The sequence below is a fragment of the Streptopelia decaocto genome, assembly GCF_964273445.1.
Source record: "Streptopelia decaocto genome assembly, chromosome: 15".
NCBI classification, from domain to species: domain Eukaryota; kingdom Metazoa; phylum Chordata; class Aves; order Columbiformes; family Columbidae; genus Streptopelia; species Streptopelia decaocto.
This window is the reverse complement of record NC_138670.1, coordinates 12,645,724-12,666,287: the sequence shown is the minus strand read 5'-3', so window position 1 is coordinate 12,666,287 and position 20,564 is coordinate 12,645,724. Positions and strand designations below refer to the sequence as shown.

The 20,564-nt window shown below is 54.2% G+C and overlaps 1 protein-coding gene across 4 annotated transcripts in view; it reads right to left on the bottom strand.

Annotated features, from left to right (window-relative positions):
- Nucleotides 1–20,564, bottom strand: part of NF2 (NF2, moesin-ezrin-radixin like (MERLIN) tumor suppressor) — a 51,107-nt gene that overhangs the window by 2,146 nt on the left and 28,397 nt on the right. The window contains exons 11-16 of one of the 4 annotated variants that reach the window (XM_082066655.1): nucleotides 18,359–18,481; nucleotides 17,839–18,056; nucleotides 16,561–16,666; nucleotides 10,764–10,894; nucleotides 8,883–9,042; nucleotides 6,991–7,049 (exon numbers count right to left, since the gene is read on the bottom strand). In XM_082066655.1, coding sequence (XP_081922781.1) covers nucleotides 7,014–7,049; nucleotides 8,883–9,042; nucleotides 10,764–10,894; nucleotides 16,561–16,666; nucleotides 17,839–18,056; nucleotides 18,359–18,481 — 774 coding nt within the window. In that variant the 3' untranslated portion in view covers nucleotides 6,991–7,013. The remainder of the gene's footprint in view (nucleotides 1–6,990; nucleotides 7,050–8,882; nucleotides 9,043–10,763; nucleotides 10,895–16,560; nucleotides 16,667–17,838; nucleotides 18,057–18,358; nucleotides 18,482–20,564) is intronic. The other 3 variants (XM_082066656.1, XM_082066653.1, XM_082066654.1) reach the window with 3 other exon arrangements.

Here is a 20,564-nt window from a genome sequence, read left to right as displayed (position 1 = left end):
ACCCAAAAAATAACACCCCACGGAGGAACCACAAGCACATTTCCTAGCAGGGCAAACAAGATGAAAGAAACATCCTCAGCGGCGAGGGAAAAATCACTGGATTTACAGATAAGCACCCAAAGGAGCATGGTGGGAGAGGTGCCACCTTCCCACCAGCTGCCAAATCACCGCAGGCGTTTGCCAAACCAGCCGGCTAATTGCAAAGGCTTCGTTTCAGCTGGATTAAGCGGCAGTGCCTTCTGCCGGGGACGCCGGTTTTGCTGAAGCAGGGATCCTGGGATCCCGTTACAGCGAGTTAAGCCCTGCGACGGAGCTGCCAAGAGCTTCCCCCTCCCACGGCCTTGCCTCGGTAATTCCTTCCCAGCTCTCGCGCCAGGCTGAAAAAAATCTGTATTGCAGAGGAAATTTCTGCAGGGACTTAATACTGTGTGCTGGCAGCACCTCCGGGGCCATCTCGTCCTCCTGAGCGTCCCCCCCAGAGCGGGGTGGCTGACATTGGACAGGGGTTCTGTGGCCATGGGCACAGAACTTGACTCTTTTTCAAGGCTGGGGTGGGAAGAAAAAAGGTGCGAGCAGCCCCAGGCTGGTCCAGCCCCACGGACAGCCCCGGGGCGGCTGCATTTCGGCTCTTGCAGCAGCGATCCTGCCCGTGATCCCAAGCAGGCGCCTGGCTGGGTCCCAGCCCAGAAAATCTGGCGTATAAAACCTGAGCGGACATCATGAGCACAGCTGGTCCTGCCCTCCCAGTCCCAGCAGAGACGGGCGGTGGGTGACACAGGGGGCTGGGGACACGTCCCACGTGTTTGCACCACCCACCACAGCCCAGCGGGGCAGCTTCACTTCCCCGTCGCACCAGAGGAGACCTCTGGGAGGCCAGACACCCCACGGAGGGACATTGAGACAGGGCGAGAGGAAACGGCCTCAAGTTGCGCCAGGGGAGGTTGAGGTTGGATCTGGGAACAATTTCTTCCCCAAAGGGCTGTGGGGCATTGGAACAGGCTGCCCAGGGCAGTGCTGGAGTCACCATCCCTGGAGGGTTGGACAGACGGACATGAGGTTCTCAGGACATGGGGCAGTGCCAGGGGTGGGTTATGGTTGGACTCGGTGATCTTGAGGGGCTTTTCCAACCAAACTGATTCTGTGATTCTATGATTTACCCACCAGCGATGTATTGCCCAACACCCAGCCACTAAAGTGATCTGTTCTGCAGGCTGGATGGAGAAGACATGCACCCCCCCCGCCCCGCCAGCCCACGGCAGCTCCTGGTTCTGCTCCGTTAGAACACAACAAGGGGAGATGCCCCCAGGCCCCCCCAGCAAACCCAGCGCTCCGACAGAGAAGAGAAAGGAGCCAACTGCAGCCACGGCTGAGGCAGAGAGGGAAGATGTTTCCCTCAGGCTTATCAAGGAGATTTGACTGTTTTGAGCCTGCTCTCCGCCCGGAGCTACGCTCAGCTCTCCATCCATCCCCGTGTGCTGTCGCAGCCCTGGGGTGCCTCAAAGCAGGGCTGGGCAACCCCAAAGCAACGCCGGGGGCAGACACCGCTGTGTCCAGAGCCGCGCGGTCCTGAGCAAATGCTGCGGCAGAGCCGGGGACACCGGCTGAGCTCCGGGGGCATCCCGCACCGGCACGGGGAGAGAAGAGATACAGCCCTGCGCTCTCACCGGGGCTTTCATCCGTGACCTTCAAAGGCTCCTGAGATGCTCGATGCTGCTTTTTTTTACCTATCCGGGGAAAGCAGAGCACGAGAAGCGCAGCCCAGCTGCGGGGGCACAGGGAGCGGGAGCAAGGATGGGTCTGGATGAGACCGGGTGTCACAGAGAGGGGCGAGCGCTGCATTTCCAAGAGGGCCACGTCCTGCTGCTCCCTGGCGCTCGGCACCCGACATATTTCACCACCTGAAAGGCAATATCTGCAGGAATTTCACTGGTGACAGCAGATACCCTAACTCAAGGCATCCCCCATCTCTCCTCACCCCCATCTCTCCTCGCCCCCACGTTACACTCTGGCTCTTTCTCCAAAAGCCAAGAGGCTCCTGCAGCGCTGTTGGCCGGGCAGGAGGATTTCTTCGCGTTTCGGCTCTCGGAGAGGAGCCTCCATCTGTCTTTCTCCAGTCACCCGAGGGTGTTACAACAGCATCACCCCAGCGGGATCCGGGCACAGTTGCCCCATTTCCCATCACCAGGAGCTGGGTTGTAGCTAAAACCTCAGCGGGGGCTCAGCCAGAGGAAGGGGCTGATATTCCCCCACTGTCCCCAGGGCGATGGCACCTCTGGGAACCGCTGGCACCAGGGACTCGTGGCACCAGGGACACCCGGCAGCTCGCGGGCAGCTGCCTTCTCCCATCCCATTGCAGGCAGGCAGATGAATACACAGGGAGGAAATTAAATTGCTCTTGACTGCACACTGACTCTCCACCACCTCCGCCGTGCCTGGAGGGAAAACTCCCCCCTTTCCTTCCCTTTTTCTTTCTTTGCCTCCTGTTTTCCTGGCTGCTGAGCCATTGCGGGCGGGTGAGCTCCAGGGGGGAAAGCCCCAGCACCTCCGCTTTGCCCAGCCGGGCGAGGAGAGATAAATAAATACACGTACCCAAAGCGCAGCGCCGCGCAGGGTGATTAAGAGCGAGTTACATTCTCGTCAGTGCGGAGAGGGGGGGAAAAAACTTGATTTACCAGCAGTATTATGATAATCTGCTTCCTGCAGGAGGGAGGGTGGGCTCCACAATGCGCTACCAGAGCCATCAAAGAAAATTTAGAGAGAGAGAGAGGGAAGCGCAATTAAGCGGCCAGAGCTCAAATGAATCAAGAAACGAGGAAGGGAAGAGTCCCGCTCCCTGCATTCCTGCGCTGGGGTTCCGCTGAGCTCTGCTTCTTCCCAGGCCTGATTTGATTGAAGAAAAACAAACAAAAGCAACCCAATCAGTCCCTCCTAGGAAAAGGTGTTTTGGAGCGGCTAACGCGATAACCGCGGGCACAGAGCTCCTGCAGGGCAAGGAGAGCAGCGAGAACTCCCCGGGCTGTGTCCTCCCCTCACACCGGGATGGGACGGGGGAGAAGGGGATGGGAATCCCATCAGCCTTTCCCCATCCTCCCCAGGAACGTGCAGAGGTTGTTTATCCTGCAGCCCAGCCAGGCTGGAGGTGACAGAGGGTGACCTGTGCCACCCCCAATGCCATCACCTCGCCCCACGCCGCGCTGGGGACATCTGCTGCTGCTGGGAGACCTACGGCTCCTGATAAATCAGCACCTGGCGTTGCAACCATTAAATCCTCTTTATTCTCCCCTCAACGTCCTTCTCCATCCCCGCCTGGTCCCCACCGGCCAGCCGGACCTTCCAATTCCCACGCTGACTTGTGAAACCAAAACCTTTCCGAACTTTCCCTCCCCACCCCTGGCCGTTTCTCTCTTCCTCCCACGCCGCCGTTTATTCTCTCCTCAGCACAACATCTCCCCCCAGCCTCCGAGGCTTTGATGAGCGCCTTGAAAAGAAAAGAAGATGACGCTCCAGTTGAAGGAAACGCTTTTCAAAGGATGCCACGAAAATAGCTGATAGGCCTGACGTTTCCTCTCGCTCCTCGTAAACAAGGAAAGGCGGCTGCCGTGTCCCAGTTTGGCTGCCAGGGAGTTTCACTTCCCAGCTCCGAGAAGCGAGGCAGGAGAAAACGAAGCTGGAGGGGACACGGGGATGAGCGGGTGAGACCCACGGGGGACGCGCCTCCGGCTCCTCCTGCGCTCACAAAAGGTGTTCGGAGATTTTCTCTCTCCTCTCGCAGCTCCCCAGGGGATGGAAACGCTGGTGCTGCTCCTGCTGGGATGTCCCTGGTGGTCGTAGCCTTCTCCTGTCCCAGAGGGTGGATTATAGAGTGATGACACGGCAAAGCTGCAATTCTGCATCTCACCCGTGTCCAGGATGCCACAGGATCCACGGGGATGGATGAACCCACCTGTGTCAACCGGGATCCCTCCTGCCCTCCCAGAGCAAAGTATTTATAATGCTGGTCACCTCCCTCTGCGGGATGAAGCTCCAGAGGCACATGAACACCCTTCTGCCCCAAAATGGTCACAGTTCTCCATCTCCCCAGCAACATTTGGGGGTGGCACAGCAGCTTCCTATCAGCATCACGAGAGCCTGGGATGGCAGCGTCCATCGCTAACCCACCAGTGTCCCCACATGGCTGCAGGGGACACCCCAGAGCTTACCCAAGAAAGGCCTTGAGGTGCTGGAGCAAGTTGAGAGAAGGGAACGGAGCTGGTGAGGGGCTGGAGCACAAGTGTGATGGGAGCGGCTGAGGGACCTGGGGGTTCAGCTGGAGAACAGGAGCTGAGGGGAGACCTTCTGATCTCTGAACTGCCTGAAAGGAGCTTGGAGCCAGGGGGGTCGGGCTCTGCTCCCCAGGAACAAGCACCAGGAGCAGAGGAAACGGCCTCAAGTTGCGCCAGGGGAGGTTGAGGTTGGATGTGGGAACAATTTCTTCCCCAAAGGGCTGTGGGGCATTGGAACAGGCTGCCCAGGGCAGTGCTGGAGTCACCATCCCTGGAGGGTTGGACAGACGGAGACGAGGTTCTCAGGACATTGGCCAGTGCTAGGGGTGAGGGAATGGTTAGACTTGATGGTCTTCAGCATCTCTCCAACCAAAATGATTCCGTGGTTCTATGTCTTGAAGGTGAGAGGACTGAAGACAAACCCACACAGTCCATTTTGCTCTGCCCTGTTTGCCCCTCCGTGCTCGGCAGCTGCTCGTTGCCTAAACCTGCAGGAGACGATGCTGCGTCTGTAGGAACCTGGCAGAACATGACCACTCATGGCTCAATGATGGAGCAAGCCCCACCAGTCTACTGCTGACAAACAAGCAGCTTTGAAGTAGCTTATCCAAACCTCAAGTGCCTCGATGACGGGAAAAACCTGAGTCGACGCCAACACTTGCACTGCAACCAGGATCAGCAGGAGAGGAGCTGGCAAGAGCATCATCAGCAAGAGCTCACCGCATCCCACCGCACCGCGAGCCCCGGAGCAACGCTGTGACCCAGAAAAAGAGAGCCTGGCAGGGAAAGGCCAAGCCCATCCTCGAAGGACCAGAGCTCTGCTCAAGGGCAAAGCCGCTTGTCTGGGAACAGGCGTGGAGATTTGCTCCTTGCCTGGAGACTTCAAAGGGCTTAAATCACAGTAAATAAGCATGACTGTGCCAGAAGAAAGCAACTGGAATGAACGACCTGATTGTGTTTTAGAGCTGCAGCCTGTCCTGGGAGCATTCCTACACCGGAGAACGCGAGGAAGAAGTGGGTTTTTCATCTTCTCGAAGCGGCAAACCCTTCCGAAGCCGAGGCAGACGGAATCGGCAGCGCCGGCCCGCGGCAGAGAGCGCTACGGAGAAGGGAAATCGGTTTCCAGATGAGACGCTTGTGCTGTGCCCACAGAGCTCATAAAAAAGGATTAGCATGTTAACCACGTAATTAAACATGAAAAACTTCGCGGGCGTCTTCAAAGGCAGGCAGCAAAACCCAGAGGTCACACTGCAGCACTTGCTGCGAATCTGGATTAATTACGGGGGCTCCTCCCCGGCTCCAAATCGCTCCCAGTTGCTGGATTAGTCTCTGCACAAACCGCCAGGGCTTCACTTCTCCACCTCGTGCTGCGGCCACAAGTGGATTTCGCCCCAATTTCACCTGCTACGGAGCTCCTTGAGCCAGTCGGGATGGGAGCGTGGGTTTCAAGCACAACCAGCCTGCCCCAGAAAGATCCATCGCCTCCCCCGAGGCGTCCGGGACCCGCAGGGTCACCCTTTATTTTAGTCTCTTTGTCCCTCTTCCCAAAGAAACACCGAACGACGGGTCTTGGGGAACACCTGTAGCCCCCCCAGGGTGGCTGGCAGCGGCACAAAACCCGAACTGGGGTGATTTACAGCGCTGCCTGCAGCTCTGGGAGGGCTGGACCATTCGAGAACAGCACAAACCTGTGCTGATCGCTCCTGGGTACCGGCCAGGGAGACGTCTGCAGCTCCGGCATCCTCCTGCCTCCGCCACACAGCTCCAGAGGTGCTGGGAACCGCTGTACGTGCCCACCATGCAGGAACTTGGAACAAAAGCCTTTTCCAAAGGCACTTAATCACCAGCTTTGCCACCACCTGCCTTGGCGAACGCTGCTACTGCAGGATCCGTGTCAGCTCTTCCCTTAGCGCTACCCCTCGACGCTCGCTAAACCCTGTGGGTGTGCAAGAGGAAAGAGCACAAAAGCCTCCCCAAAGTCGTCCTCCCGAAGGAGGGAGGCGATGCTCCGCACGCACACCCATTGAGGACAAATCCTGGGAGGAAAGCAGGCGCCGGTAAAAAGAGACGCGGCGTTAAGAGAGCCGGTGTCCCCGGGTGTGACGGTGACCAAGCACCGTCCCCCTGGGCCACCCCCAGCCACAGCCGTGCCCAAGAACCATCCTCAGCCATCCGCTTCGTGCTCCTGTGACACCTCTCAAACGCATCCATGTGCTGCTCCGCTCCAAGACGGAGCATTTTGAGGCTGTTATGACAGTTTTGGCAGCAAAGAGCTGATGGGGTTGGTTTGGTGTTTGTTGTTTTTTTTTAAAATCCTGAATTTCTTTCTGCAGCAAACAAGGTCCTGGTTTACTTCATTAAAGAAATCTTCAAAGGCCACCCCGCACCTCCGATAGATTCCCAGCCACCGGGAGCAGAGCGCAAACAGGCGCGTTTAATTATTTACGCGTCTATGCCTGCGCTCCCCCGCTGACGTGCCAGCTCAGCTCTGCCAAGAAAGACGCTTCCCAGCGCGGAGGATCGGGCGCAAAAACGGCCCTGGGGAGGCTGCGAACGCTGCCGAGGGAGCGAGAGCCGGGCAGGGCCTGCGACATGCAGGGGGCTGTGCCGCGGGGACCCCAGTGTCACTGTCACCATCACCGGAGCGGCGCGGGGGTGGCAGCACCGGCGGGGAAGCTCATGCAGGGTTAGTGCGGCAGCCAGCGAGCCCAGCGCCCACGCAGAGTACCTCCAACAACCGACTCGGGGCTCTCAAATGCAGATAGGTCTTCTGCCCTGGGCTTGAGGCTAAACCAGCAAAATAAAATGAACAACGACAACAGAAAACAAAAGAATCCTCTGTGATACGAGCAACGTCAGGGCACCCGTGCGATCGGTACGGTTTGCCCGGAGCGCTGAAGTGAGCAGCGGCTTCCAGGTGGGGCAGAGGGTTGGTATTGCTGAAGTATTGCCAAACTGCCAGCATCGCCCCATTCTGAGCGTCTGGAGTTTTCCTTTCCATCACAACTGCAAAGACAAAAGGCCTCCTGACCTCCCGGTGACAGGAACACAAGCAGTCTGTGATTTTATTCTGATGTGCTCCGCTTACAGACTGTTATTTAAAAGCCTGAGACGCAGGAGCCGGGCGGGCTCGGGTCCCTCCTGAAGGGAGCGGACAGGACAAGGCTCCAGCTTCCGAGGCAGCGGGATGGACCACACAGTCCCGATGACAGCGACAAGCGCTGACAGGCGGCGAAATGATCGCCCAGCCACCTTCTTTAAGTGAGACAAATGGGGCCATCAGCTCTCTATGAACTTGTCTCTGTCAGATGTGAAAATGTAGCATTTTCTGTTTAAACTGAGGACTGTAAGCACAGAGACAAAACCTGACAAAACCCACTGGGAGCAGCAATGCGCTCAGATTCTACGATGACAAAAGGGCCTGTGAAGATTTTCAGCTTCTCCGCTCTGGTGGGACAGGAGCCCGAACAGCCCCGGGCTAGCACGGGGAGATGGGAAAGTGAGACCCGCTGGATTCATTTTCCTGCCCCAATTCAGTGATTAGCGACTCCCAGCCATCAAAGTCGACACAAACTGATATTTTCAAATCCTTTTGGACCTGTCAGCTGGGAAGGGGAAAGAAAGAAGGATTTGTTTTTACAACCCGGAGTTGTTACCGCAGCCTGCAGCCCATGCCGTACGGGTATTTGAATCCTGTCCAAGGCTGCGAGCAGAGCCGGGTAACTGACTTTCCAGGGTAAAACCCTTTGCAGGGTAAAACCTTTTGCAGGATAAACCCCTTTGCAGGATAAAACCCTTTGCAGGGTAAAACCCTTTGCAGGTGACCGGGACTGATCACGACATCCCACCGTACCAATTCTGGATGTGCCCCCGGCCTCTCCTTACGCTGAGCCCAGCTGGGACAACAGCAGAGCTACTAAGAAACAGGGAAAATAAAGAAGGTTGTGGCCTTTCAGGTGTGAGCCCGGGCGAGCAGACCCGGCCGTCCTCACTTTTGGGCTAAACTACTCATCTGAACCGCATTTCTAGAGGCAAGTGGTTCCCAGGCCCCGAGCACAGGGAGCAGAGAGCTCACACACACCCCACTAGCGAAAGGTTTTGCTGTTAGTATTTGAAGCTGCACTATAGGTTACTCGAGATTAAAAGAGAGGATGATGCTTTCGGCTTTTTCTACCGAGAGTTTGTAAATCAGGAGGATTTTTGCCCTTATTATTCACCAGAGAAGCTCAGCGCTGCGGCTTTGCAATGCCTGGAGGGAACGGTTGCAATAGGCAGGGAGGGTTTTTCCCGTTCCTGGGGTGGCTGGGGTGGCAGATCTCTCCTAACACACCCCTGTGCAGCTTTGGTTAAGGTTCAGCAAGACCTTGAAACCTCAAAGCCTTTGCATCCCTTCCCACAGCGCCGAGGGACAAGGCTCGGCTGGGGCAACCACAAGCCAGGGCCACCAGAAGCTCAGTCTTCTGCACCCTGGTTCAAAGCTAAGCAGCCGGGGAAGAGAGCCTAGACCAAATAATTTTATTATAACAACTTGTGCAAAAGCTAAACCGAACGGAAGGGTTATTTTGGTGTTGCTTTTAAAGGATTTCATCAGGCGAGATACAAACTGGAGCCGTCCGATACCTTTTTAATAGTGTTGTGCTTGCTGTTGCCCCGGCTGGCGTTCTCGTTGTGCAATATATCCAGCGCCGTCTCTCTCTCCTTGAGCTTCAGCGCCTCGATTTCCGTCTTCAGCTCGTTCAGCTGCTCCTGCAGGTGTTTGCTTTTCTCCATGTACTCCACCCTGGCACACACACAAGAGTCCTGGGTTAGCACCGACTTTATCTCGTGGCGGCCCATAAGGGAATTAGAACAGAAAAACCCTCTCTTCATCATTTATAGTGTGTGGAACCGACAACGTTAATTTACAGCACGTGCTAAACTACTCTGAGCAATTTGCTTGTTATTAAAAAGAAGACCCAGGCAGCTGACCCAAGAACAAAACTCTAAGTGATGCTATATAAAAAATAAAGCCAAACCAGAGCTGCTGGATGGTGTCTGTAAGTCTCCCCATTTCCGAGCGAAGCTGCAGTGTGACACGGGTTAATGTCACCGTTTCAGTCTACAAGGCAGCGATTTAAGCGGCGCTGCCCTACTCTGCAAAGCCAGCTCTGAAAATCAAAGGCACGAATCCTCCCAGAGAGGCAGGACCCCGATGTACCGACTTCCCACGTTTTAGAGACATTGAGCTTGAGAATGTGTGGGAGCAAGCACCGCCCCCAAAATACGGGTATTTTTTAGGCACACAGCATGCCCAGCAGAGGAGAAGGTCTCCCAGATAAAGAAAGAACAAACAAAAAGAAAGGAAAAAACCCCACAAACCATTCTCAGGACTCGAAGCATCAACTGCAGAAAAATCACACCCTGCCAGCCTCGTACTTGTGATTAAACACCCAGACCCAGGTCCCAGCACCAGCGGACTAACAAGAACCTATTTGGGGTGCCAAAATTTGTAGGGGGTTTATCTCAGCACACAAGGAAGGTGAAGAGTCCCGGAGAAGTTGGCAAAAGTATGTTGGTTATTGCTCTCAGCGTTTGGCAGCGCCAAGCTCTTCCTGCTTAGGAGAGCGGGATGACCTAGTTAGCAACCTGGGTACAGAACTGGGAATTATCCTGCGATTTGCAGCTTCTATCTTTTTCCTTCTGGCTTTAGGAGAAGTTTCTAACCTCCGTCTCAAGCGCACGGTCTGTTGTTTCATACACAGGAGACGGTTCTGAGCTGAGGCAAAATAATCCACCCTCTGGGAGCCAGGGGTGTTTCATCCCAGCCCCGGGAAGTTTTGGCCGGGGCGCTGTGGCAGAGCCCTCCTAGCTTTGATCTACCACCCATCGATGAACAAAGCTCATTATTACTACAGAGATTAAAATCTGATCTGCTTTGATTTCTGCTAAAATTGTAATTTCGAGGGCTACACTCGCACCCTCAGGAAAACACAAGATCAAAGCTCGTAATCGCATCCTAACTTGCTTGCGCGCACTTTTTATATATAAACATGACACAGATTCCAAGAAAAAGGGGTTAAAGCTCTAACGCGGGACGTTAGCGCAGGATCCTGCTGTCTTTACATTCTCTGGACGCGATGTAAATGCATAAGCACCAGCCTGCAATAGCTCAGCACACCAGCAGACTGAGAACTCTTCCTACCGACACGGATAATTCAAGCCTAAGCAAGAGCCAGGTTAATCATTCAGAGAGGAATTGAGCGGTGCAAGGCTCAGTGCGCTTAAACTCGCCCTTAGGCAGGTATTAGAGACACATCTGTGACACCAGGTCCCCACCTGGTCGTTCACTAGTTAGATCATGTTCTGGGCAGAGCTATTAATTAACGACCAGGTAAATGCGAACCCAAAGGATTTCTCCCCCTTTCACCTGCTCGTTCGAAACATAAAAGTCACATCCAGCCCCAGTACAATTTCTCCTCCCACCGCTATCCAGGCACACAGCCCAGCACTGGACACACGTACTTCTCTTTCTCGATTTCCATGGAAAGCCTCTTCATGTCCGTATCCTTGAAGTCGAAGGACAGGCTCTCGCTGATGAGGTTGAAGCTGGGCAGGTCGGTCGGCAGCGCCGTCGTACTCGAGTTCATGGACTGCTAAAGAGGCACAGCACAAATTAACCATTTTGGCCACACAAGTGTTCCTATAGCAAACATTCTGTAACACAGAGGTGCAATCAGAGCAACGCTGAGCACAAGGTGCTACGTACTAACAATGTAATGAGGACGAGAGGAAACGGCCTCAAGTTGCCCAGGGGAGGTTGAGGTTGCATCTGGGAACAATTTCTTCCCCAAAGGGCTGTGGGGCATTGGAACAGGCTGCCCAGGGCAGTGCTGGAGTCACCATCCCTGAAGGGCTGGACAGACGGACATGAGGCAGGGACAGGGGTGGGTTATGGTTGGATTCCATGATCTTGAGCATCTTTTGCAACCAAAATGATTCTATAATTTGCACAGGGAAAGGGAAGGGGCACCTGTACCCCTGACACAACACTACTCACAACCTCATTTGTCCAAACCAGCCTCAGACTTTCCAGAGAGCACATTACTCAGCTCTTTTTCAGCTGGGGATCGTTTAACGCAGAAGATGGCAAACACTCCAAGGCGCTGCAGGGTAGAGCAGCAAACAAGCCCAGCAGCCCAAGCACCAGAGCAGCCTCAAGATCCTCTTGCTCCATTCAAAATTTGCTCTTCAACTCAGAGCTATTGCTTTACTGGGATCCTGCTCTTCACGGGAGTAAATAAGAGACAAAACACCGCGTGCCTTCAAAACCTACCGACAAAACATAAAGTCCAGCTTTTATCATCACTGTGCCACTTAAAACAGGGCTGGACACAAGCTGCCTCTTGGGAGGCCTCTGACAGCTATTTAATGTTCATTTTTATCTTATTTTTAACTTACAGTTCCAAGTGTTTAGGAACCAGTGCTAGATTGAGCTGGAAATGCAGAGATAACATCAGGAATCACTCGCATCGCACCTGAGCAAGGATTTGGGACTTTCATCCTCCTGCAAAATGCTGCCAGGCCCTCCGATTTTTATCTTCCCCTAAAGAAATGACCCTTCTCAGTCAAAAATTGTCACAACTCTACTAAATGGGCTCATTACCAGCAGAGAAAAAGCATCCCGACTCCAATCATCACCCTGCTGATGCGTTAGACGAGGTCGAAGCGGCGGCACAGGACAAGGACGGCACAGCGGCTTCCGACCGCGCTCATGGGTCTGAGTCGGAATTGCTGCCCAGCCCTTGTTTTGGATACAAGAAATCCAGCCCGGCATCCAAAAGCTCACCCACCTCTCTGGCAGATGCTCCTTCCTGCTTTAAGGGATTCCTGGAACAAAACCAATGAGCCCAGAGCAGGCTGGACTGGGGGATGGCAGGAGATGGTGCTGCTCTAATCTGGTGGATGGTTCTAGGGCACTTGTCCCAAGAAACCAGATCTTGTACTCCAGCTGGTTATTTCTTTCTCTCCTTTCTCCTATTTGGGACACTCCCTCTACTCCGCCCTGGTGAGACCCCATCTGGAATATTGTGTCCGGTTCTGGGCTCCTCAGTTCCAGCAGGACAGGGAACTGCTGGAGAGAGCCCAGCGTAGGGCAACAAAGATGATTAAGGGAGTGGAGCATCTCCCTTATGAAGAAAGGCTGAGGGAGCTGGGGCTCTTTAGTTTGGAAGAGACTGAGGGGTGACCTTATTAATGCTTATAAATATATAAAGGGTGAGTGTCACAAGGATGGAGCCAGGCTCTTCTCGGTGGCAAACAATGATGGGACAAGGGGTAATGGGATCAAGCTGGAACACAGGAGGTTCCATTTAAATTTGAGAAGAAACTTCTTCATGGTGAGGGTGTCAGAGCCTGGCCCAGGCTGCCCAGGGAGGTTGTGGAGTCTCCTCTGCAGACATTCCAACCCGCCTGGACACCTTCCTGTGTAACCTCATCTGGGTGTTCCTGCTCCATGGGGGGATTGGACTAGATGATCTTTTGAGGTCCCTTCCAATCCCAAACATACTGTGATACTGTGAGACTGTGATTGTTTGCAGTGAGCTCCGCTTCAACAAGAACCGCTAGCACCGGGGCGCTGGCAGATTTACTTTGCACAATAACCTGCCTCTGGCCTCGCCGCCAGCCTGGAATGCACAAACAGCCGGGGCTCGTCCCCCACTCGAGAGGGACGACACTTCATTCACCCTGCGGGGGCGAAGCCAGAATGCAAACACCTTGTAGGAGCACGAACAAGGCAGCACCTCAAGCCGCCTGGAGCGCTCCAGGTAAGTCAGGCTGGCACAAGAAGGAAAGGCGATTTCTCACTCCCCTTCGCGACGGCTGGAGCGCAGAATGCAGCCACATTAATGCTGGAGTGGGCGCTGCAAGGCACAGCCGAGTACCTAAATTCCAGCCTTGAAGGCGAGGGGACAGCTCTGCCAAGGCACTTAACTGATTTCAACCCCGGCATCCCATTGACATGCAGGTGCCGTCCCCGTGAGGCACATGGGTGTTGGCAAAGCCCTTCCCAGCGCAGGTTGTGCGGTCTGCGCCATGCGGGGAGCCGGCAGAACCGCCCTGCTGGCCTTCAAACAACCTTTAGCTTTGGTTTGTTTTCCTTCAGCACAAGCTTGTTAGGGTTTAAAAAAAAAAAACAACAAACCCGAACAAGAGCAGCAAGAGTTGAGCAGGGATTTCAGCTGCTGCAATCACTAAATACAGGTGCCAGTTTGTCAGGGTCACTACAGCCACTTCATTGCCCGTCCTCAGCATCACTCTTTCATGAAGCAATGAAAAAATTGGTGGTCAGAGAGCAGTAGCATTGAGGAAGAGCAAGGAAAGAGCATAGAGCCTGCGGAGGGCTTGCGATGGTACAGGCTTAATATCTGGAGCAAAGCATTTCCCTGCCGTTTGCAATAATGCCAGGCAAACCTTCCAGAAGGCACGGAGATCTTTAATCCAGGTGATGCAGGGTGACGAAGGGGACACAGACCTTTTCCCTTATGTGCTTCCTCACCTGGAACAAACTGCATAACCCCATCAGGGCATTAAAGCAATTTCCTGCCGTTACTAGCGGCAAGCAGCAGGCTGACAGGGTCACGGAGCCAGCGAGACCAGCGAGAACAGAGGAGGCACAAGTCGTGTCGTGAGGCTTCCCCCAAGGGGATTGCTCCTCCTGGTGCTGCCGCTGCCTTTATTTCGCTGCTCGAGAATTTGGGCGAGCCCGAAACAACCACCTGCTACGTGAAGAGGAGCAGAGAAGGTACAATTGCCTCTAGTCTGGCTGTGAGCGGGACCTGAAGGGCAATGAAGGAGGGAAAGAGCCGCTGCCAAGCCGGTAAAGAATGAATTGCTCTCCTAGCCCTGACGGCCCGAGACTCAGATTCACGTCTTGTTTCTCATGCACCACCTACCAGTCACATCACAGAAGCAGCCTGGGCTTCAAGGACTAAAAAAGCACTGAAATGAGCTTTAAAGAACCAGGACTGGAAACTGGAAAGTTAAAGAAAAATTATATATTTAACCGTTTCTTGCCTTTTCTGCAACACAGACATTAATGGTTGGACTTAATGATCTTAAGGGTCTTTTCCAACCTAAAGGACTCTGTGCGTCTATATCCATCCACTCTCTCCCTCTCCTGCTCGTCCCCCCAGGTGAAGTCCTGTCAAGATTTCAGTGCCCAGGGACGATCAGCATAAGCACTGGGACCTCAGAAAAGGGCAAACTCAGCATCACACCCTCATTAAGGAGCTGGAATGGCAGAGCTGCCGCTCACCTGAGGGACATGAGCCACCCAAGAGCAGCTTTCAAAGCTGCTTCATCCCTCAGGCCACCTGGGCTCCTTCCCCCTCGGGCTGCACAAATCCAGCTCTTTGAAGCGGTGCTCAGGACCGGGATCTCAGCACATCTCACGTGTCTGCCCCGAACACACACACACAGCAGAACCAGAAGAGAGGCCACAGGAGACAGGAGGAGCGAGGCAGGTGAACAGGGGATCACAGAACAGTTTTGGTTGAAGGGCCTCCCCAGCTCCCCCAGTGCCCCCCCTGCCATGAGCAGGGACATCTGCACCAGCTCAGGTTGCTCAGAGCCCCGTCCAGCCTGGCCTGGGATGTCTCCAGGGATGGTTCAGCCACCACCTCTCTGGCCAACCTGGGCCAGGCTCTCACCACCCTCAGGGCAACAATTTCTTCCTCATGTCCAGCCTGAATCTCCCTCCTTTAGTTTAAAACCATCACCCCTTGTCCTATCACTACAGGCTCTGCTCAAAAGTCTCTCCCCATCTTTCTTATCAGCCCCTTTTAAGTCCAGAAAAGCCACAATAAGGTCTCCCTGGACCTTCTCTTCTCCAGCTGAACACCCCAGCTCTCTCAGCCTGTCCCCCAGCAGAGCTGTTCCAGCCTCGGATCATTCCTGTGGCTCCTCTGGCCCCTCTCCAGCAGCTCCATGTCTGTTCTGTGCTGAGCGCTGGAAGAGCCCAGCAAGGTGCTGTCACCTGGATACGGGCACAACGGTCGCACTCGCATCCTCCTGACCTTGGGAAACAACAGCGACCAAGCCTGTGCAGGGGCAGGAGGAGAAGCAGCCGCGTGGGGGGAATCTGCCAAAAAAGCATATCCCCTCTCGGCACCGGCAGCCACCTCATGGCTGATGGAGCCACGCAGGAGGGTTTCAATGAGGACACTTCACCCTGTGCACAAGTTAAACCCAGTACTAAAGAACCAGTGGATCCCAGAATCCCAGTGTCTTGTCAAATACAGAACACTCCAAGGCTAAGCTTTATCTGGCACCTGACCGAGCATCCCGTAGCTAAGAGCACCCAACTATTTTCCATGACTGACGGCTTTAAAAGCTTCTGAGCACTTTTGCAGGGAACTTGAGAGTATGGGGCTGAAAAATTACTCCATCTCAAGCCCTCTTCCATCTGCTCCTTTAACGTTTCCAGAGGAGGGGGGAAGGAGCCTGCAGGTTCCAATTAAAACTTCACTACTAGACGAGTCAATAACTCCCACGTACGTCTGGTGAGTTTATTCCTGAAGCTGCCGAGCTCTTCCCCATCTCCCCGCAGGACCGCGCGGCAGCCAGAGCAGGTGTGAGCTGCGCGGAGGGGACACTTGATGGGTTTTGTCCCCCTGGCAGCACAATTAGAGAAGCAGAGGGCAGGAACCACCAGACAGATCGAAGCGATGATCATTTACTCCGGCATTCCAGTCCCCGTCAGCAACCGGGACCAGATGCTTCAGACGAAGGTGTGAAATCCTCTTAATGGGTAATTATGGAATAATCTCCCTTCAAGAAGTTTTTTCCCAGCACACAGAGGTGCGGTGTCTGGTTTATGCCCAAATAATGAATTTACAGGTTCTGAACAAAGTTTATCCCACCTAATAAGAATAAGGACATCCTCCGTTTTGTAAGTATTTAACTCTATTTTAAAGGCTATTACGAGCTGGTACACTCCACACGTGCTACTAAAGCGTGTATCTGACATGGCTGTTAAATTGGTTTAACGTTTGCTGCCTTTAATTTCCCCAGCAGCTCCCCTGTTCTGGTAGCACAAGAAGGGTAGGTAGGGGTGGAAACAAATAAAAGAGCCAAGTGACGTTCTCGTGATGTGGTGCCTGGATGAACAGGACAACACTGCCAAGGGTTTCTGAGCATCAATGCGATGAGACAGCTCGTACCTGTCCTCGATGGGACGGAGACAAGGGACTCCTCTGGCTACAGCAGAGGGGACATTTACAGGCTGGGAATGGGGAACGACAATACAGATGATGCTTACTGTGTAAGACGACTTGCTGGTGATCTCCAAAAGCTTCTGCTTTGCTCTCCGCTCAGACTCGCGAGCCTCCTGCAGGTCTTGCTTTAGCTGATCAGCCTCCTTCGCTCTGCAAGAAACACAGCGAAAGGCAACCGTCAGATTGGAGTCGAGAGGAATGAGAAGATGGAGAAGCAGGATTACAGTGTAGGTGCAGAATAGGCCGAGATTTGTCCCACAACAAGACCTAAACTAGGAAACTGTGTGAGCAAGGGCAACACCAGAGCCTCTCTCAGGTGGGACGTTTTAATTAGCACAAAATTCCAAGCCACAGAAGGGCAGCTCTGACATGGGCTCTGGAGAATCAATGAGCGAGGCGGAGGGCTGGAGAAGCGTGCTGAGATGCCAGGACGGGGAGAATGACTTCAAGAGTTAAGCTCAGCCTTACAGCAGGAGAGGCAGTTTTCTGACAAGTAAGTCTCTAATAAAGATTATTCCCTACATTCGAAAAGGAAAAAGCACCCAAAATGGCACAGCTTTGCCTGCTTGCAGGGCCCAACTATTCCAGAACTAGTATTCACCCCTGAAGCTCAAGGACCACCCCCCACAAGGAGAAAGCTGAAGGTGGGAAGAAAGCTGGATTAAAATTTGAGTGAAGACTTCACAAGATAGAGACCAAGGCAAGAAGAGAAGGACAAGGGCAGTGTCTATCCAAGCAGAAGGGCTGACACCAAGCAAGCTCTCACACGGAAAGGAGGAATCGGTTGGAAGGAAACAAGAATGATCTTTTACTTGCTCGCTACCAAATGCAGCGTGGGACCTGGGCTCGGGGATCAAGAGGATGGAAACACCAGTTTGAATGGGAAATAAGGACTCCGGGAGCTAGGGAGACCTTCAGGCTAACCTGAAACAGAGACCTCACAACCGGTGAGGAGAACTGAGCAACTGAGAGGCAAATAGAGGAATAAAGAGAGAACAGGGAATGTTGATGTACCATCCAGAATAAAGAATAAAATAAAGGCTTTGGAGAAGGGTCTCCAGCTCCGTTCCGGGGAAAGCTCAGGGCCACCACTGCTCTGCCAGCACCATTTCCCAGCCGGAGACAACCCGGCTGTGACAAACAGCGAGATGGAGAGAGAAACCAGCTGAGCCACAGGGTCGTTTGCCGCTGAACGCGCACAGGAGGCCAAGGGCTCAATGCGAACCGCTGGACGGACAACGCGAGGCACGAGCTGCTCTGGGCTGAGCCAGAAAGGGGCTGGAAAGCAAAGCAGAGGCAGCTGCAAGGTTGTACCCTCTGACCTCCTCTCCGACTCCTCCGCCATTTTCAGTGCCAACATCTCTGCCTCTAGCACCTTCTGTTCCATCAGCCGCTTTTCCTCCTCCGTCCGGATGGCCGTGGCTTTGATTCGCTGCATCTCCTGTTCGGCCTCGGCCGCTTTCTGAGCCAGGAGCTTGGCCTCCTCCTCCGTGATCTGAGCCTTCTCAGCCAGCAAGTCTGCTGTCTCTTCAGACCTCATCTGAGAAATAAGGCACGTTAAGCCATCGAGTGTACTGAATGTCTCCCCATAAGTGCTCCCAACCCCCGGAGCGTGGCCCAGCGTCCCTCCCTTCCAGCCTTCCGCAGCCAAGACATGGATGTGCCCAGGCTCTGGACCAAATCCTCCTCTTGTGCTGCTCCCACAGCAGGATGAAATCAAATCCATCTGGCCTCTTGATCACCATCCACAGCAGCATTTTGAGAACAGCCATAGGACACTTAGTGTCTCCCTAAAACGCTTCAGCAATGGAAAGAGGGAGGAACAACCTTCCGGAGACTCACCAGAGCCTCGTTGGCCATCGTTGCCTCTTCCTTTAACTGCATCAACCTCCTCTCCAGCTCATCCCTCGTCCTCTCAGCCTCTTCTCTCATTTGCTTCTCTCGGGCCAGGCGCTGCCGTTCCATCTGTGAAAAAGGGATAGGGGAAAGCAAGGAGGAATAACGCACATTAGGAGGCTTTCCACAAGGTGAGAAAGGGTCAGTATGTGGGGTTAGAGCAGAGGATTGCACGGCTGCCTCCTGTCTGCTGATTAACATGGGGAACTTCACTAAACAGGGGTGACCTGACGCACCCAGCTCCTGCAATGACAAGTGTCATTCCTGAGACAGCCCCCTGCGCTCTGATCAGGCTGCTGCCCACAGCACTGCCCCACAAGCTGCCCTGCAGGTGATCATGTCCCCAGACAGCCCCTCCTATGCTGATCCAGGCAAGGAGGGTCCCAAGAGCTCCAGCTGTGCCTGGAGTTACAGCAAGTTGAACAGATGGCAAGAGGGCATCTTCAAAACATCAAATAGAATCATTTTGGTTGGAAGAGACACTCAAGATTGAGTCCCAACTGTTCCCGCCCCCCCCGGCACTTCCCCGTGTCCTGAGAACCTCATGTCCGTCTGTCCAACCCTCCAGGGATGGCGACTCCAGCACTGCCCTGGGCAGCCTGTTCCAATGCCCCACAGCCCTTTGGGGAAGAAATTGTTCCCACATCCAACCTCAACCTCCCCTGGTGCAACTTGAGGTCGTTTCCTCTGCTCCTGGCGCTTGTTCCTGGGGAGCAGAGCCCGACCCCCCTGGCTCCAAGCTCCTTTCAGGCAGTTCAGAGATCAGGTCTCCCCTCAGCTCCCGTTCTCCAGCTGAACCCCCCAGGTCCCTCAGCCGCTCCCATCACACTTGTGCTCCAGCCCCTCACCAGCTCCGTTCCCTTCTCTCAACTCGCTCCAGCACCTCAAGCTCTTTCTTGACATGAGTGGCCCAGAACTGACCCCAGGATTTGCGGTTTGGCCTCCCCAGGTCCCAGCACAGGGGATGGTCACTGAATCAATGCGATTCTTAGGGATACGGTTTAGTGCTAGAGTTAGGTTATGGTTGGCTTGATGACCTTAAGGATCTCTTCCAACCAAAATGATTCTATGAGTATATGATTCTATAATATCGACGCACTGCACGGCAGGAGGCTGAAGGACATGGATAGCTGTTACATCTCCCGCAGCATGTGGGAAATTTCACTTCCACTCATTTATAGGGATGGTCACAAAGAGCACGACCACCCCTCTATCAGTTCCTAGAGGAGACAAACTCTCCCGCTCCAGCTCGGTGTGCAGGGAACAGCAACATTTCTCCTGGGGGGGAACAGCCCAGCAGACCCTGTCACCCCTTCCCAGAGATGCTGAGAGCCTTGTGCAGACTGAACGTGCCCAACAGCCGCCTCTCCGCTAGCCAAGTGCCCAAAGGGAGCCGTCGGGCTAATTAATTAACACGCCAAGTTCAAGTGCTCCAGCAGCAGAGATGGACGCGTGATAAATCTCCACGCTACAGCAAGGACTCAGCACTGCACAGCCCACCCGCGGGTTTAATAAGGGAAGCGAGTGCGACACATTTCTCCGCTCCTCGGACACCAGCTGTGTTCTGCAAGCAGGATGCCCGCTGCTCTAACGGCTCTGCTTCCCTCTATTAAAGGTTCCCCTCGTTAATTATCATCACTATCTGCATCTCACTCAGGACTTCCATTAATGAGAAATCCCGATATAAAAGGACGATCTGGAATCGGTTAACAATGGTGAATCCTGGAGCGAGCAGGCGAGACAGCACAAGGAGCAGCCCAACCTTTCCCAGAGAGCACGAGCGCTCTGGATTGGAGTGATAAGCTGCCGCTTGGTCTCAGTGCCCGTGGGTCACCTCCCTCACCTAAGCACAGCATCTCAGCTCTTCCTGCTCTTGTTCAAACGCAGCAAAACCTCAGAAAATTGCAAAACTTGCGTCTGAAGCCACAAGCACTTGGACACTACGCTGCTCCTTCCAAGGAGAATCTTTTGCTCCACTAATGTCAACTCCTCACGGAGCAGAGCAACCCCTGGGGGACACAAAAAGCCCTTTGTCCCCAGAGGAGCTGGCCTGGTCACCCTTACAGTGATTCTCGTCCCCTCCTGCGACCCCACAAGCTCTGGGAAGGAGAACGGCTTCAGGAGGTGCCTGCAAGACAAACCAGATCACATC